General features: G+C 38.9%; 1 protein-coding gene across 1 annotated transcript in view; it reads left to right on the top strand.

Moving 5' to 3' along the window:
• Window positions 1-19,546, top strand: part of SKB1 (SHK1 binding protein 1) — an 85,251-nt gene that overhangs the window by 50,662 nt on the left and 15,043 nt on the right. Inside the window, exons 14-17 of the mRNA XM_087682800.1 lie at window positions 15,390-15,443; window positions 17,775-17,849; window positions 17,934-18,026; window positions 18,138-18,241. Coding sequence (XP_087538926.1) covers window positions 15,390-15,443; window positions 17,775-17,849; window positions 17,934-18,026; window positions 18,138-18,241 — 326 coding nt within the window. The remainder of the gene's footprint in view (window positions 1-15,389; window positions 15,444-17,774; window positions 17,850-17,933; window positions 18,027-18,137; window positions 18,242-19,546) is intronic.

Genomic DNA, 19,546 nt, shown 5'->3' with positions numbered 1-19,546 from the left:
AAATGAGCTTGGCCACATGGCCAAGATTAATCTAAAAATAAATTAAAAAATAGAATGAGAGTTTGATTAAGCCACATGGCAATGTTTATGTCAACTCTCTTTGAGATTAAGCTTGGCTATTTTAACTCTCCTTGGGTTGTAGCTTGGCCACAAGGCCAAGCTCAATCCAATTCTCTTTGGATTTAGAGTTTGGTCTCTTGGCCAAACTCATTTTAGTTCTCTTTGAGATTGAGCTTGGCCACATGGACAAGCTTGAGTTTTAAACAAGGCATTCTAGTTCAATTTGAACTAATAGGAAACTTAAGGTATTTACTCTCATGTTTATCTTAATTGTTTGTTCATCCTCTTTCACAAAATAGCATTAAGTTTTGCAAACAAAAGAATTGCAAGTAACCTTGATGGCATAGTTGTCTTTGTATGTCGTACGATACTCATTGTACCGTACGATCCATACCATATCGTACGATAAAACATGGCCACTTTTGCTGCTCTGTCTGCGCGTCCTTCCACATTCTGCTGCACTTTAATCCAGCGCGTTTTGCTTGCGTGGCACTTTTTGGGGGGGTGGGGTGGGAAGCCTTAGCCGGGCCCTCCTTTAATTCCATCTAGTTGGCAGCCCTCTTTGACCCCCTTTTTGACTATTTGACCCTTCTCTCATCTACAAAAAGATGCTCCTCTCCTCTATGCTTCCACACCAATTCAGCAAGCATTTACCATTCCCATCTTCCTCTCTTGGATCTTGAATCCACTTTTCATTTGTTATACTCATCTCCCATTCCCTCTTTCCTGCACCCTATCAAAGCATTTGCCATTCTTAAATCTCATCTCCCATCCCCTCTATCTTGCACCCTATCAAAGCATTTGCCATTCTCATCTCCCATTTCCTCTCTCTCACTCGCTCTTTCGACTTTGCCCCAACTCTCAGGTCTCTCCCTTTCTTTCAAGTTTCAAGTTTTAAGAGTTGGGACTCAAGCATCTCACTCACTCTTTTTTTTTTTCGTAATTCACTCACTCACTCTCTCTCTCACACACACACACACACATACACACACACACACACACACACTCTCTCTCTCTCTCTCTCTCTCTCTCTTTTCATCCGTTATCAGTACCATGACTCATGAGAAGCGTGAGGCCTTTAATTTGCATGCGATCCATGTGGAGAGGGACACAAAGAAGTCCAACACTCACCATTGGACATGCAAGTATTGTGGGAAGTGCTATATAAGTGGTGCAACTCAGCTTCTCCAACATCTTTGCAAGACGGGGGGGCAAGTTGCTCCATATAAGGAGATCCCTCAAAATAAGGAGATCCCTCAAAATATTGCGGAGGAGATTCTGTCCAAGATGAAAGGGGGATCCACAAGAGGCGGAAGTGGCTTATTGACACCAACTCCTATGCTTACTATTAACGAGGAAGTATCGAATGTCACAACTCTATAGAAACAGAATTTGTATCCTTTTTCATTAATTTATCTATATAATGATTTATTAAATTTATTTCCTTTGCACTAATTAGATATAAAGAAAAGTGCATTGGAGCTGGCCACTGATGAGTGGTCACAGATTATGGTGGACCCACACGGTGGGTTAGAGAAAAGATAGTTTACACTTCCACCTATATGACCCAATTGGGCGCCTGTGACTAGAACTCACGCATATCAGGGTTAGACTCGCACACAGAAAGGATTGATGCCTTGAAGTGTGGGCTAGATCCACCAGAACAGATAGTTACAATCAACAAGATGGCATGATCATGAAATGCTTGTATAATGTGCATGTGTGGGTTGAAAGCTTGAAATGCACATTTCTCTGCATAGGAAAGTCACATGAAGATTCGGATACCCTTTTTGCGATGTACACGGAAAAAGCTTTCATATGATACCCATATTGGGGGGGTCCCTAAATTCTAGGAGATCCCTAAATTTTAGGAGGTTCCTAAATTTTAGGAGCCTCGAATTAGCCTAAAAATGCTAGTCCTAAAAAATAGGGATGTCATTCTAAAAATAGTAAGTTCTGTACTCTAATTGTGCTTACTAAATTTGGTTGTTTCTATTCTTGACAGTATTCAACCCAAAAAGGAAGGCCATAGAGAAGAGACAAGTGTCAAGACACTTGTCACACAAGTTTCCAAGTGTCCCACCACTTGTCACATCTCATGACATGTGGCTGGACACTTGTCTTGTGCTACTCCACTTTCCCCTTTTGTACTAGCTCTCCCCTCTCCTATAAATAAGAGCTCGTTTTTCTTCATTAAGCATCATTTTTCTTTGCTGTAAACTCATGTACAACACCCACAGATAGCTAGAAACTGCCCCCATCCATCCCCATCATCATCCCCCACTTCTCCATTATCAAATTCCTCCATATTCCCTCTTCTATCACTGCTGTTTTACAAGACAGCAAGCCTGTAAATTCATTACAACACCTCCTTCTTGAGCTCTTTCTTCCATTTTAGCTACAAGAAGTAAGCTCTATCCTTGTACTGCTTATCAACGATGGAGAAAGGCTGAATTCCCCTTTTTCTTCTCTCATACTGTAAAGAAATCAGTTCTTATCATTGCATAATAGATAATGCATGTGTGTTTGTACATCTTTGCATGATCTTGTGAGAGTGAGAATTACTTCTTCTCACTCTCAGGTTGATTGTAACTGAGCTCTTCCCTAAGGGACTTGGGTTGAGCAGAAATACATTCCTTCGGGGGGGGTTGCCCATCTTCAACCCTCAATCTTGTCTCCATTACTTTTACATTTTTATGGCTGTAATTTTGTGAGTAATTTTCATTTTCAGCTTTAAGTGTTCATTCTCTTTTCTATTAAATCTTGAAAACAAGCAAATATCATAATTGTTAAGCATACTACGTTGTTCGGGGCGTTTACATTGAATGTGGGCGTATCTTCAACCGATGCTTGAGAGGCCTCTACCATTGGTGGTGGGAGACTCCGCATCCGCATCCGGCTTCGGTAAAGGACAAAGAGTGAAGGCTCATGCGATGCCGGAGAGACAATCCTCTCTCTCAAGTTTCCGATCATGTGCGTGAATCAGTTGTTTTTCTTAGAGAAAGGCAACACCTTGAGGACATTGAAATTGCACACATGGTGATTCAGTGCAACCTTGCATTCAATGTCCTAATGCAAGAGCAATGGAAGAAGATGGTAAAAGCCATTGCCAATATGGATCGATGTGAAGGATGGACCGGTGTTAATACAACATGAGGATGAAAAAGATTCATGAAGAGAAGGAGAGGATTGATAGAGCCCTTGATCTTATTCGGGCCGCATGGATAAATTATGGTTGCTCCATTCTTATCGACGGATGGAGTGATCGTAAGGAGCGGTGCATCATCAATATACTTGTCTCATGTCCACTCGGCACTTACTTTTTGCGGGCTGTAGATATTGGCAAGAGGGGGAGGAAAATGATGGGCGCATTCATCTGCCGTCACATTTGGCAAGCTATCATTGAGGTATATATTTGTCATTGCCTTTTAAATTTGTTTCACTTTCTTTCATTATTATAATTGATTTATGTATAACTATCTATCTCCCTATTTTAATTTCTCTCTAATATTTATCTCGATTCTCTCTTTTTTCTCGGGCCCCAACCCCATCTCTCTTTATTTTTGAATCTTGAAAGTCGAAACTTGAAATGCTAAACTCTCAAGTTTCTCTTTCTCTCTCTAACATCCAAGTATTGTTAGTATACTTGTAATTTGTAAGTTGTGGTTGTAGGTGGGCCCCTTAAATGTGGTGTAAGTTGTTACTGACAATGTATCGAATTGTTGGTGTATGGGTTGTCTGCTTGAGGTTGAGTTTCCCATGATTATGTGGACTCCATGTGCAAGTCATTGTTTGAACTTGCTCATGGAGAATATTGGGAAACTCAAGTGGGTGAAGAGGGTGGTGTGCAAAGCCACATTAGTTGTTACCTTTTTTACGGTAAAGGTAAAGGTACTTGCGATATATCGTGAGCATAGCATACTGGAGTTGAAGACATGTGGTTATTGCTAGAGTATCTTTATGAGGTGCAGTCCACCTTATAGTAGACAGTGGTGTCTACTCTATGAAATGAGTGGGATGAGCATGAGACAAAGGAGGCCAAAGCCATACAGTGTGAAAAAGCCTAAAGTGTGTTATCATCCAGCTTTCTTATTGATCTACAGAGTCAATGCCATATAGTCATCAATATTAGTGTCCATAGTATGGATAGTTGCAAAATATGGGATTTTTGGATAAGTTTAGCTTATTTTTGATATTTTAGATATTATTTCTTGTAAATATCCAAAAAACGCGCATAAAACTTCTAGAATAGAGTGACATTCAAAAAGTAAGTTTTTCAATGAGCTTTGGAGATCTCATGAAAAAAGAAAGGCTTTCGAAATCGCGTGGCGGATGATTGCAGTTTACAGATAGCAAGCAACACTCGGAATGTGGAGGAGTAATCTGGAAGAATTTGGACCAGGTGTTTCGGGGTTTTATCCCTCCTTTCAGAGTCAACAAAACCATCAGCTTTGCCGTTTGAGAAACAGAAAAGAAACTAGTGTTTGATGCACGTTTTTGGTCTACCAGGGAGCTCCAAGAGATCTAAGGCTTAGAGATTGCTTCTGAGTAGTCCCAGACAAGGATTTTGTTTATCTTCTCAGGTTCTATCAATATATAGTGTTTATATTCATTGAGCTTTGTTTTTATTTTGTGTATCTCTTGTCTATTCTTTTTCTTCTCTTCTATCTCCTATTCTCTACTTTTTTCTCTCTTTGATTCTTTGTGGATATGACCTTTTACCTAAAATTCCTTCGACAACACTTGTGCCTTAATGAGCAGTTTTGGCAAAAAGTTCGTGTTGTTGTCATTGTCATGACTCCCTTTTATAGGGTATTATGGATGAGTGATTGCAAGGGGTTTATCATGGGTCTTCTCGTTTACTTCTTTAGAGCAATATTGGTAGAGACACGTACTTGTACAGTGATCATAGAGATATAATGTGCACATGCTTTAGAGATAGCAGAGAGGAGATGGATATGGATACATAAGCCCCTCCATGGTTTTGTTGCATTGGTACATCCGGCCTACAAGTCGGTGGCGGTCATGTATGATAGAGAGTTCCGTTCAAACCAGCTTGCTTATTTGACTCGTATAGTCTCTATGGATGACCACAATGCAGTGCTGGAGAAGTTAGCATGCTATGCAGATCAAAGAGAGCATGTGGCTTTTGCTTTTTTCACTTATTGGAGCAGAGAATCACTTGTGAAGCCTTTATTTAAGTGGCAGAACTTTGGATACACATTGGAGACCCTTCAGTCCTTAGCCACGAGCGTCCTTGCTCAGGATTGCTCTTCGGGTGCATGTGAGAGAAATCGAAGTGTATATTTTCTCATTCACATAAAGATTCGCAATCCGCTTAGCACATGACCGTTAGAGCAGCTAGTCTATTGCTGCACTAACTTATGCATGATGAGGGCTATGATGAGCATGGTTAGTCAGAAGTAGGTAAATATTAAACTCTTTCGCATGAATGTTAATATATTCAATTTGATATAGGTGATACTTTTTTGCGTATACATTAGGAGGTGAACGAGGAGGAGGAGATGATTTTTGTAGAGCTTTATAGAGAGATTGTAGCAGCAGATACTCTTGATACTCACAGTCAGCGTGCTTGTGGGCGAGGAGTTCAAGTAGGTGGTAGTAGGGGCATGGTCATTCGACGCCCTCCAACATTAACAACAGGTGGTTCGAGTGGCTTGTAGACATATGTAAAGTGAGTCTCTAGTAGCTCACATGTTGTGCCTTATGATGACATTCCCCCTTGTCTATACAGTCGCCACTAGGGAGCCATTATTTGATGATGATGGTAATGTCATCTGTGAGGATGCGTATGAGTGTATCTTTGTATCCGATACTGAGGAGTCATCTTCAGATTCTCTTGATGAGCACTTAGATGGTTTTGATGATGATGAAGATGATGATAATGATAGTGATGCCTCATCATAGATTCATAGGTCTCTCTCTTTTTTGTATCTACTATCATTGTATCCATATGCATGATGCCACTATGATACACTAGAGTATAGAATATAGTTGTATTGCATCTTTTGTATAACCCATACGACTGCGATATCTATCCTTATGTATTCATTTTATTTTGTAATGAAATGACTCTTTACATTTTAAAGATGTATTCTATCATTTAATGATTTATGGTTTTAAAAAAATCATGTTAATTTTTTTCATACTAATATCCTATCGTAACTTATTAAATCATAATATACGATTTAGTATCATATTTTATCGTATCGTACCGTATTGTATTGATCCGGGTTTTTTACAAACCAGATTTCTACCACAAAATTTTGCCAAAATCCCTATCAAAAGCCTTACCTATAGCTTAAACTTTGCATCTTATCACTTTGGGTTTACTCTTCAAGTACTAGGTATGCTACATTGCTTCTCAATTATGATAACTCTAGCAAGTGGAAAAACAAGTTCTTAGAAGAAATGTTAATGTAAAGGGTAAAAGGGATGTGTTATCTTAGTGATGATGGAAATGGATTACAGCTAGGGGTTGAGTGAGTGCATAGATTTTCTCAAAGGACTAAGCTCCAACTACACTTGGATTCCATCTGCATCACCAAGATTTTGGATCTATCACTATCATTAGAAGACATCTTACTTTTGTACAAAAGTCAATGTCCATATCATGGTGTCATTTGGATCTTACACAAAAGCTTAGAAGCATAGACTCCCTTTGTCAGATTATATATAAGGAACTAAAGTCAAAGCAGCTTTTGAAAGCTGTTTTTAATAATTTTAATAAATCCCAAGGTAAATCAAATTTCAAGAAAATTTTCACGTTGCTTGACTGGTTTCGACCTAGTTTTCAAAGTTGTAGAAGAAACTTTTTTCAGATTCTTCACTGATTTGAAGTTAGAAAGGTGTAGACCGTTGGTTGGAGATAATTTTATCGTATCGTACCGTATTGTATTGATCCGGGTTTTTTACAAACCAGATTTCTACCACAAAATTTTGCCAAAATCCCTATCAAAAGCCTTACCCATAGCTTAAACTTTGCATCTTATTACTTTGGGTTTACTCTTCAAGTACTAGGTATGCTACATTGCTTCTCAATTATGATAACTCTAGCAAGTGGAAAAACAAGTTCTTAGAAGAAATGTTAATGTAAAGGGTAAAAGGGATGTGTTATCTTAGTGATGATGGAAATGGATTACACCTAGGGGTTGAGTGAGTGCATAGATTTTCTCAAAGGACTAAGCTCCAACTACACTTGGATTCCATCTGCATCACCAAGATTTTGGATCTATCACCATCATTAGAAGACATCTTACTTTTGTACAAAAGTATAGACTCCCTTTGTCAGATGCTTATATGTATTTATATATATATATGTGTGTGTGTGTGTGTACATACACACACACACACACACACACACACACACACACATATATATATATATATATAAGGAACTAAAGTCAAAGCAGCTTTTGAAAGCTGTTTTTAATAATTTTAATAAATCCCAAGGTAAATCAAATTTCAAGAAAATTTTCACGTTGCTTGACTGGTTTCGACCTAGTTTTCAAAGTTGTAGAAAAAACTTTTTTCAAATTCTTCACTGATTTGAAGTTAGAAAGGTGTAGACCGTTGGTTGGAGATAATTTTATTCTCTCTTTTATCCTTATCACATCAATTTTTCATTTTATCTTTTTTGTAAATATATTATAATAATGTGTTTCAAGTACCTACCTCTTAAAATCTAGCTTTCTTCCTCTAGCTTGTATATTATCACTCTTACCTTATTGCATGATGATTAAGGTAGAGACTTGTCTCATCTACTATTTTTCATATTATCAAAGATGCCATACATAATGTAAAATTATGTTAATCAAGAAGATAAGCTTAATCTAATTTCTCATGGAGGCTATATAAAATGTCCATGGAAATCTAAAGACATACAATCACAAACACATGAGAGCACTCTAGATTACCAAGCCCAAAGGAGAGTCACTAAGAGCACATTATGCAACACTCTCATACTAGTCCATTTCTTTGAGGTAAGCTACGAGTGAGTCTCTTTTTTTGTATAGCATTCCATGAATACATAATGAGAAGCTTCCTCTATCTTTTTTTCTCTTGTCTCTCTCTCTTCTCATCTCTTTCCCGCTCTCTCATATTCTCAATATGACGTCTAGATCATATCGTGTGCAGATCATATATACTCTCTTTTAATTCTCGCTCTACATTCATACTTAAAAAGTAAGACTTGCCATATGCTCTATTGATGGGTAATCCTTATTTTCTCATGTTATATATATGTTCATATGAGAAATTAGTAGCCATCATCTCTCTTAATCTTCCATCATCTTCATTTTCCTTAGGTTACAAATTCTCTTTTGTGAAGTAATGTTTTGGTTCTTTCCATTTACTTAGGAAAGGGATGTCCTAGCCCATCCTCCCTTTGGTTAGGTGATGCCATTCTTTAGCTTTCTTAGTGAGGATTGTAGGTTGGGTGGGAAAGAGACAATTCACTTATCTTTTGAGCTCTCATTTTAGTGTCTCCGTTGAGAAACTTTTGAAGCTACACTCTACAATTTCTATGATGTAAGAAATATCTAAGGAGTTGTCATCTTCTTCAACGAGTCTTTGTCAAGGGATTACTAAGAAGGAATGTTCATCAAATCTTATTCAAGGGATTCATTGCTCAAGAGTACCACTATGGTCTTTAAAAGAAGCTCAAGAGAAAAATAATCTGTATTGGTAAACGACACGTTTGCGGATAAAGCAAGTTAATTATACACACTCTTCTTTACTATAAGAGAAATCTTGCTCTCATCAAGTCTCTAAGTCAAGGCATTGTATTGAGTGTTTTATGTCTAGTGTAAAGACACTTTCTAAGTAGCCTCGTCTTGTATGCGGATAAAGCAAGTTAATTACACACACCCTTTTTTACTTCAAGAGAAATCTTGCTCTTATGAAGCCTCTAAGTCAAGGCATTGTGTTGAGTGTTTTATGTCTAGTATAAAGAGACTTTCTAAGGAGCCTCGTCTTTAAGTGGTGCAGATGTTTTCAAATTCTGGGATTAGGAAGTTTTTGGAGAGAGAGTTACACATCAATGGTGTGCAATATTGGCGAGAGACTACATATGATGATGCGCTTCAATTACTACTAGTAAGAAGGCTCAAAGTACTTGAGAAAGTAGCTATTAAAGCCTAAGAACTTTACAAGGCTGATGATGGTAACACCAAAGGTAGGCTAATCACTGGTGAGTGAATCCTTCGCATTTCTCGAGTGGTGGGATCTAAGAGACCAGAGCTTCAGCAATACGCTTCATGAAAGTTTGTAGTGGAAATTTGTAGTTGATGGATACATGAATAATCTTATTTTCTACAACTTTCAATTGGTTCAAAACATTAGGGTGGATGTTTGTATTAGTAGTAAGATAAGTTTTTAGCAAAGGTTGGTCTTTTATTTTCGAGCCGAGAGGTTGAGAGAGATCTTATTGTTCCTTGACCGCATAATATTTCATATTTTGGATTATAATATCTCCTTTAATGTGCACATATTCATTCTACTCTAAGTGTATTTCATGAACCATAAGAATTTGTACGGATCTATCTGTTTTTTTGCTACGCAAACCGTGCACATAATAGCTAGCATAAAGCTCAAGTTCCAAAATATCATAAGAGACTTATTGAGTCCTCATCGTCTTGCTAAGATTAATGTATCTGTGAATCCATTTATTCTATCCTTAATAAGATATGACTTGGGCTTAGACGTGTTCATCTTTGTTTTGTATTAAGGTAGATGAATATCTTCTTATCATGGCTTTTTCACACTTTTTTGGGTATAAAGGATAGAAAACTCTAGACTTTTTAGATGACTTAAAAATGACATTCCTGGTAACAGGTCCGGATGATAAAGCATTCAAATTACAGGCCTTCTCTTTAGTTCTAAAGGGTGATTGTCGAGTGTGATATCAAGTTCTTTCGGAGGGTACAAGGGGTAACTGGGAGGATATCAAGACGACATTTTTGCACGAGTATCAAGATACAGAGTCTCCTTAAGATATTTGGAGATAACTCCTAGATCTTCGCTAAATGTTACTAGGGGAGTACCAAGCATATGAAGGCCTGTTTATAAAATTGTGGGATAAATGGACAGTCTCTTTAGCCGAGGAAGATAGAGTACCTGATGGCCTTAAGAAAGATTGTTTTCTGGCCGGACTCAACCCTCTACGAAGGGAGAAGGTCAAAGGCAAGTTTCTCACATCATATGAAGAATCAATCACTCATGCTAGGGAGAGAAAGAGAATTGAAGTATCAAGCTCAATTTAAGAGGGCAATTGAGCCCATGCAGGGTTTATCAACCATGGCAAGGCCCAGAGAAATAGTAGAGGCCTCACTCAACCAGAAATGCCACAGTAAGAGTTCCTATAACGCATTATTAATCAACTTGAAAGCCTTTCGTTGAATTTAGTGCAAGGAGTATGACTCTCTTCCCTCGCAAATGAAGGCAATCTTGGCTCAAGGAGACAAGAAAAAGAGTATGTTTGCTATAATTATGGGGAGAGTGGCCATGGTATGTACTTTTGCTCTTATCCGAGATGTCTGCTTGGAAATGCGTTTCAATCAAGGAGAGAACATGTGCTACCACCTAGGGAGAGGCTTCTTCTATCGAATCCAAGGCCTTCACTGCGGGTTTAAGTTCTCCAGCATGCTCGACCGCTTGTAGAGGTGCCGCCCTTGCCTGTCCAGCCGCCAGAGAATTGTGACCTTAGGATGATCAGTTTGGATAAGAGTGATATCAAAGGGAAAGCCAAAATAGCAGAGGATGAAGCAATGCTGTTGAAGAAAGCCCGTAGAATTGAGAGAATAAAGCCTACACCACCAGAGGAGGTTGAAAATATGGAAGAAGAGGCAGAGTTTTCTAAGGCTTCAAAGACAAACGGCAGTAAAAAAAGGAGGGCTCGCTGACGTTGATGCATTGAGCTAGATGATTTTTCCCTGGGTAAAGGTACTAGAGCTTATTATTTGCTTGCTGATGTGAGGGATCAAGGGCCAAAAATTTCATGGCCACAATCACTACAGCTATCTCCAAAAGTGCGGCGACAATGGTCAAAGATGGTAAATATTAGATCCATGAAGAATAGACACGTGAATGCAATCAAGGCTAGAAAGACGAAAGATATTGTGCCTTTAGTAAAAGCCGAAATCAATGGGTAGAGAGTATCAAAGTCATATGTGAATGGAGGTGCAGAGATTTCTGGCATAACGGAAAAGTTGACACATCGTTTGGGATTAGAGGTAAGTGAAACTACTGAATTTGGAGTCAAAATGGCCAATAATGTAGTAGTAAATTGTTTGGGAGATATAAAGAAAGTCAAGGAAAAGGTATGTGGAGTGCAGTTGGAGCTTGACATGTATGTGATGCCAGTGAAGGGGCACGGCTATCCACTCGTTCTTGGGCGACCATGGCTAATGGGAATGAAAGCTAGACATGATTGAGAGACATGGGCTTTAGAGCTAAGGCCACAAAAGGGGCTACAGAAAAAATGGAAAAGCACTATCTACAACATGAAGGAGGACCGACAAGAGGATCTTGCGTTAGAGACTTCCGCTTATGGAGTTTGAGCGAGGATTGGTCATCTACGATAGAGAGGGAGTCTTTTAATGAGGAGAAAAAAAACTCTCTAAAAGTGATGGGGATTACATTGAAAGAACCTTTTAGTGGTAAAATTCCGCAGCAGCTTCGAAAGGTTGAAAAGGAGGGGTTAGAAAAAATGTTGATTAAGGATCTATCAACTGAGGAGAAAGCAGCCTACATGGAAGTGGTGATAAAACACTCTGCACTTTTTATTTTTGATTAAGAATACATCACAGGTGTGACGACAGTACAACATTACATTAATCTAAAAGATGGAGCAAGGCCAGTGGTGCAGCGGCTATGACGGTTGGGAGTAGTTCAACAAAATGCTCTACTTATTGAGGTGCATTGACTTTTAAAGGCATGGTTCATCTATCCAGTAGGGGACTTAGAGTGGGTTTTTCCTATAGTGGTGACACTCTAGAAGAACAGCAAATGGCGGATTTGTGTGGTAGTATTGAAGGGAATACTTTTAGGATGGGAAGTGATCTCTCTTTGTGACAGCATTTAAGGGAATAGAGATATAAAAGGGAAGAGAGAAGTGATATCTCTTTGTTGCAGCATTTAGCGGTTTGTAGTCCATACAAATCCACCATTTGCCGTTTTTCTTGGGTATCACCATTATAGGTGAAACTTATTCAAAGTCCATTACTGTATAGATGAACCTCGACTTCAAAAGTCACTACATCTCAATGAGTAGAGCGTTTTGTTGAACTACTCCCAATCATCGTAGCCCTTGCACCATTGGCCTTGCTGCATCTTTTAGATTAATGTGATATTGTTCTGCCGTCATACTTGTGATGTGTTCATAATTAGAAATAAAAAGTGCAGAGTGTTTTATCACCACTTCCATGTAGGTTGCATTCTCCTCAACTGATGGATTCTTAGTCAACATTTTTTCTAACCTCATCTTCTCGATCTTTTTAGTAAACAGAAGTGAATTTACTATCAAAAACCACTTTAAAACATGTCATACATGCTCCAAACTTTCCCAGACATTTGCTAGTATATGTAGGCAACTAGACATAGTCATACGGGCACAAAACAGTGCATATCCAGAAAGTACAAGTAACATAAATTTGCTCACAGATTGTATACAGCCAACAAACTGTCAAACCAAGATGTATTTCAACCCAAGAGATCCTCAAGCCACTTCATACATATGCCACTGTGTGTAGGGATCAATACATAACCATACGGGCATTCGCAGACTCTCTGTCTTTAAGAAGTAATGTCAAAAAGTACATGGATTGTTTATGACCAGCCAATACACTGTCAAAGCATTTGTTCTTTGATTCAGATTTCAATTTTTAAGAGCGAAGCTGCTGTGAAATTTCACTACGAGAAGGTCCTTTCAATGTAATCCCCATCACTTCTAGAGAGCTTTTTTTCTCCTCATTAGAAGACTCGTCCTCTGTCGTAGATGACTAATCCTCACTGGAACTCTATTCATCAGCGGTGGTCTCTTACGGAAGATCCTCTTGTCGGTCCTCCTTCATGTTGTAGACAGTGCTCTTCCATTTTTTCTATAGCCCATTTTATGGCCTTAGCTCTAAAGCCCCTGTCTCTCAATCTTGTCTAGCTTTCATTCCCATTAGCCATGGTCGCCCAATAACGAGTGGATAGTCGTCCCCTTCACTGGCATCACATACATGTCAAGCTCCAATTGCACTCCACACACCTTTCCCTTGACTTTCTTTATATCTCCCAAACAATTTACTACTACATTGTTAGCCATTTTAGCCCCAAATTCAGTAGTTTCACTTATCTCTAATTCCAAACGATGCATCAACTTTTCCGTCATGCCACAAATCTTTGCACCTCTATCCATATATGTCTTTGATACTCTCTATGCATTGATTTCGGCTTCTACTAGAGGCACATTATCTTTCGTCTTTCTAGCCTTGATGACATTCACATGTCTATTCTTCATGGGTCTAATGCTTACACTCTTTAATCATTGTTACCGCACTATTGGAGATAGATGCAGTAATTGTAGCCATGAAATTTTTGGCCCTTGATCCCTCACATTAACAAGAAAATCATAAGCTCTAGTACCTTAGTAATCCCATGAAAGCAAATGAACGTATAAAGATTTGGATAGAGCTCAATAACCTCATATAACTTCTAAGCCAGAATAAGAACAGTGCAAGCTATTGTTTAGACTTCAAGATGGTACTACAGAAATAAAAATGTTGGTGAAAGCAATGATAAAAGATTCGGCAAAGAAAGAAAGTGTTTTATTTAGTAAGTACATCTTTTCACTTTTTTTCATAGCCTTATTTCTTTATGGCATGGATAACATTTTTTCTTATTTTGTAGCACATTTTATCAAGGCAAAAAACATACTTTGTTGATAGCTATGGTCCAGATGAAATGGGAAGTTGATGTGATAAGAGTGAAAGAGAGAAGAAAATTGCTTGCAGCAAACAGTTTATGTCTTTGTAACTTCTAATCGGTGATGAATTTTAAAAAAGTTTCTGTTGTAACCTTGTAGACCAGGTTGAAACCGGTTGGGTAACGCGTGAATTTTCTTGAAATTCGATTTCTCATGGGATTTATTAAAGTTATTTAAAACTGCTTCCTAAAGTTGCTTTGATTTTAATTCTCTCTCTCTCTCTCTCTCTATATATATATATATATATATATATATATATATAGAGAGAGAGAGAGAGAGAGAGAGAGAGAGAGAGAGAGAGAGAGAGAGAGAGAATTAAAGTCAAAGTATGTGTCAAAGAGGGTCCATGCTTGTAAGCTTATGCGTAAGATCCAAATGACACCATGATGTGGACATTGACTTGTGTACAAGGGTGCAGTGTCCTCTAATGATGGTGATAGATCCCTAATCTTGGTGATGCAGGTGAAACCCAAGTGTAGTTGGAGTCTAGTCCTTTGAAAAAATCTATGCACTCACTCAACCTCTAGGTATAATCTACTTCCATCATCACTAAGATAACCCATCCTTTTTACCCTTTACATTGACATTCCTCCTAAGAACTTGTTTCTCCACTTGCTAGAGTTATCATAACTGAGAAGCAATGTAGCATACCTAGTGCTTGAAGACTAAACCCAAAGTGATAAGACATAGGGTTTAAGCTATGGGTCAGGCTCTTGATAGGGGTTTTGGCCAAATTTTGTGGTAGAAATCCGGTTTGTAAAAAACCCGGATCAATACCTTTCGTACCTAATAACCATGCTTCATGGTATTGACCATTTTGTTGATGGCTTTAAGGCCTAGGCTTGCAAAGAAGCGATTAGAAACAAGGTCCTTGGGTTGCTCTAACCTTCATGGGAGCTTAATCTCTATGTCTATCCTCTTTTGTGAAGCAACATTCTTAGGTTTGGAAACAAGGAATTGTAAGTAAGACTTGTGAGCAACCTTCATGAGATTGATGCTTGAGTTACGATTGGAAATAGGTTTCTTGGGTTGCTTTAGCCTGCATGGGACCTTAATCTCTGACCTTAATCTCTTTGTCCATCCTCTTTTGTGGAATAACAAGGTATTGTAAGTAAGTTTTGTTAAGTAACCTTCTTGGTATTGATCCTTCAATATGAAAATGGTGAGTTCAATGGTGAAGTTTCTCATCGCTTTTCAAGGGTCTTGTTTTTAGAGAATACACTCTATTTTAGGCTCTTTTTACTCTTTTCCTTTGTATTGACTTTTAGTTGCAATATTTATCATTGTGGAAAAGTGTTAATGTTGTGCTTTGGGTTTTCATGAATAATTAATTTGATAGGTACTTATGGTGGTGGGAGCTGGTCGAGGTCCACTGGTTCGTGCATCCTTGCAGGTAGCATGCTTTATTTGAATACAATTTTTTGCTTTTCAAAATTTATGTTTTATAAAGTCTAATTCTTTGCATTCTTTACCTTGTTAAATTTCTATTATGTCTGCCTCTTATCCATGATATAAAGGGTGTTGAAAAGGGGTGGGAGGGAAAGACTTATCTTATGGAGATAAGGGGGTAATTCATGGATATTAGTGGTCTAAGAAGAGCTTGCCCATCAAGCAAGTATGCTTTATTTCTCTCAAGGTGTTTTATCTAAAGACAATGCTGAAAAGAGGGAGGGATGAAAGGGAAGGTTGAGGTTTTGGAGGAAGAGGGTTAGAAGAGGTAGATATTAGGGGGCTAGGAGAGGGTGCGAGTAAATTGGGGAGAGAGGGATTGGATAAGGGGAAAGGATGGAGAAATTTAGGGGTTGAGGCTAGATTAAGTGGGGACATTCGAGGGGAAAAGATTAGGGGGTTTGTCTACAACTTTAGATATGGTTTACCTCCTTCTTTTGGGTAAGGCTTGTTACTGCTACTTCTTTCAGTAAGTAAGGAGGGGTGAAACATCTTGAAGCATCACATTTTTGTTGTGGCAACTAGGCTTATCGTGTGCATCATAAGGTTGAGCTCTTTAGCATTGTGTAGGTTGTGTGCAAGCTTGTGTATGTAGATACATGGTATAGTAATTCTGAAAATAAATTAAATGACAATGCAAATTTTGGCCATTATATTCTTCAATTGAGAGTACGAAACCGTTGGACACCCTTCAACTTCAACCCAGATTGGACATTCCTGTCAAAGTAGACTCTGAAAATGAGCCATGGACAGCCATGGCACAACATGAACCAACTGTTGGTCAAAAATCAGAGCCAGCTTTGCCAAAAGATCATCTTGATTCTTAGCTGATTTGAGCATAACTTAATAAAAACCTCATGTACCAATGAAAATCTATTCCACACAATCCTGTTGCAAAACAGAGTGCAACCATTGGTGGATTCATGAGAGCACAGGAATCTTGGCTATGAAAAAGAGGATAACTCCTCTCTCCTGTAATGCAGAGGAAGAACACACCACTTTCTTTGTGTCCACCATGAGTCTCTAACACATCCTTATCATTGCAGCTTGGAAGGTTATTGTGATTATGATCTACATACTCACACAACAATACAAATGCTCCCAATTCAGATCTCGAGAATCATCTGATTGGGCAGTGAATTGAGCATATGAGTGCACTAAAGGCATTGAAGAGTATGGGCTGTGAGAGCCCTGCATGGGATCATCTTCAGCATGCTTGCTGCCCTGCATAGGATCAACTGCAGGATGCTTGTTGTGTTTGACAACTGTCCGCAAGTCAGTGCATGTATGATTTCCTCCTCTTCATCAGACTTTGGTCCCATGGTCACTATTGCTTGATCAATGAAGGCACATTGAGCTCAGGCATAGTGACCATAAAAGCTGAGGGTCCACTCAAAATGACTAAAGAGTACACAAGTCATGACTAAAATAGTACAAAAATCATGGCAAAGCAGCAGCAAAAATTGCCGTATGACCACGCGTGCGTGCACACACTCTCTCACCCTCTCTCTCTCTCTTTCTCTGTTTGCTTTCAACCTGCAAGCACTGCAAAATTGTAGCCTGATACAGTCTGCTATGGCTGCTGGAAAGCTGGTATGGCTGTGTGAAGGACTGGAGTTGTTCACTCTCTCTGTGCACAACTCTGCAGGGTCACTATCAGGCTGCAGCAGCTTGCTTCAGTTACCTGGACTGTGCCTCTGCCAGAACAAAACCTTAGTGACTGCAGCGGAAGGTATGCTGCCCTGCAGACTATGCCTGTGCCTTACATCCCTGTTTGCAGTCCACATCTGAGTCTACAGCAGCTCACTTCAGTTACCTTCACTGCACCTGTGCAAAACGAAACCTCGCCATCTGCAGCAACAAGCAAGTTGCCCTGCACTCTCTCTCTCATAATAGGTAATTGTATTAATCATGAAAAAATACAAGTACAAGATTGCAAGATTACAAGATGCAGGATGGCTCGAGTCCATTGTGCATAAAAGATACAAAGTCATGGCAAAGGAACAGAGGAGATTGCCGCATGCCAGGGAACTCAATCATCTATGACCAAGATATCAGCATGTTGAAGAAGGTCAAGCTGCCACTGGAGAAGTCCCTTGAGCTTCACAACACACACACACACACTCTCTCTCTCTCTCTCTCTCTCTCTCTCTCTCTCTAAGTGTTTCCTCAAATTATTGACATCAAGTCTTAAGTTTATTAGTGTGCAGAGAAGGCCTAATTTGTTAGTGTGTTAGTCTTAAGTTTGTGTGGTTATGGCATCGACTTCTTTTAGGCTGCAAAGGAATGTGGAAGAAAATTGCGGGTGTATGCAGTGGAAAAGAATCCTAATGCAGTTGTTACACTACATGTAAGTCAATAACAGTTCTCTGTCATTTCAAGGAAGAACCTGACTGATTTTTAGGGTTAAGTTTTCTGATGGTGTCACTTACAGAATCTGGTGAAGATGGAGGGTTGGGAAGATGTCGTAAATATAGTGTCTTGTGATATGCGACATTGGGCTGCTCCTGAGAAAGCAGACATTTTGGTATGATCTCGCATCTGCCTACTGGAATTTGAGTTTTTTATTTGGCAAATATGAGAGCATACCAACGTGCTTTTACATGCTTGCAGTTCTAATTAATGTTCGATAAACCAGGTAAGTGAACTGCTTGGATCATTTGGAGACAATGAACTTTCTCCTGAATGTTTGGATGGTGCTCAACGTTTCCTAAAAGATGATGGAATTTCAATTCCAAGCTCGTAAGTCTATTTCTTTGCTGTTGTGGTTCAACTGTTTTAGGTTTTTAAAAGTGGAGGGTTCCGGCCACAGTTGCATATGAATGCTCATGAATGACCTCTAATAATTACACCGATATTTCTCTTACTTTGACCTGATGTACTTTATAGTACCATAGAACACCTTTTTGAAGAAAAAGCTCATGGGTTAGACTTTTTAAGGCCTTTGGTGCTGGGGTAATGATATGCATCTTATTTGTGAAAAATGATACGATGATTGTCACTGATTATATTGTCTTTTCCCTGTCTCTTCTTTGAAGTCTTACCACTTCTTTCTCCTCGTCCTTGGTCAACATGTAATCCAGCAAAGCAGTTGTATCACTAACCAACCAAAAAGCTGTTTTATTGAAACCTCCCTGAGACATTTCTTTATTGGGTATAAATACGAGAACTTAAGGCTACTATTGAGGGCTTATTTACTTTTACTGTTCACACTGAGGGCATTTCCATTTCTGAAAGGAGTTGTGGTTGTATTTGGCCCAAGGAAAGAGGGTTCCAAAGGCTTATCAAAACATCACTATTTCTCCTTGTGGGCCACCATTTTTTCTCTCATCGATTTTCTATTGTTTCTTCTGTAGGTGAACAAGCAAAGGGACTTAAAGAAAGGTTGTTTGGCATGTGTAGAACTAAGAGCTTATAAGTTTCGGAGGGACCTTTTGCAACCTGGACTAGCCATAAAAAACTGCTTATGTGCGTAAAATAAAAAATTATTTGAAACAATGAGTTTGAAAATGATTAGCTGCGGAAAATACTTAATATCATAAGAAGAATACCGGAAGAAAGAAACCAAATCAAATGGAAATTGCATAATCTTGTTACGGAGAAAATAATGTTCAAGCGAGCTTGTTTTATGTTAAAAGAGAGAGTTGGTGAAGGGCTTATCTCTACAATATGCAAACTTAATATGAGCTATGAATGTTGCATGTATTAAGTGTGAACATACATAGGACTGATTGAGTTTTTTCCCTCCTGACTTGGCATCCATGGAATCTCTCTGAGTCATGTGCTCAATCTTTAGTTGCACAAATAGGGTGCACATGGGCTTTGTTGCACACCTAATACAAAAAGGCAAGTACATCCCATGTTTGTTTGGCCATGGTACATGACCAAATGTGTGGAATGACAGATCTTTTGTATGAAAGTGCAATCTATGCATGGGCTTGGGCATCTCCCCCATCCATCCTCAACTGTTCTATAGTGGGAGGGGCATTGGATACATCACTCCAAAGTTGGTTTGTGATCAACATATGGTGTATCATATACGCCTAC

The sequence above is a fragment of the Lygodium microphyllum genome, chromosome 8 (genome assembly GCF_053477565.2).
Source record: "Lygodium microphyllum isolate KBCC chromosome 8, Lygodium_microphyllum_v1.1.10, whole genome shotgun sequence".
NCBI lineage: Eukaryota > Viridiplantae > Streptophyta > Polypodiopsida > Schizaeales > Lygodiaceae > Lygodium > Lygodium microphyllum.
Note: the sequence above shows the minus strand (reverse complement) of the source record. Positions and strands in the feature narration are given on the sequence as shown.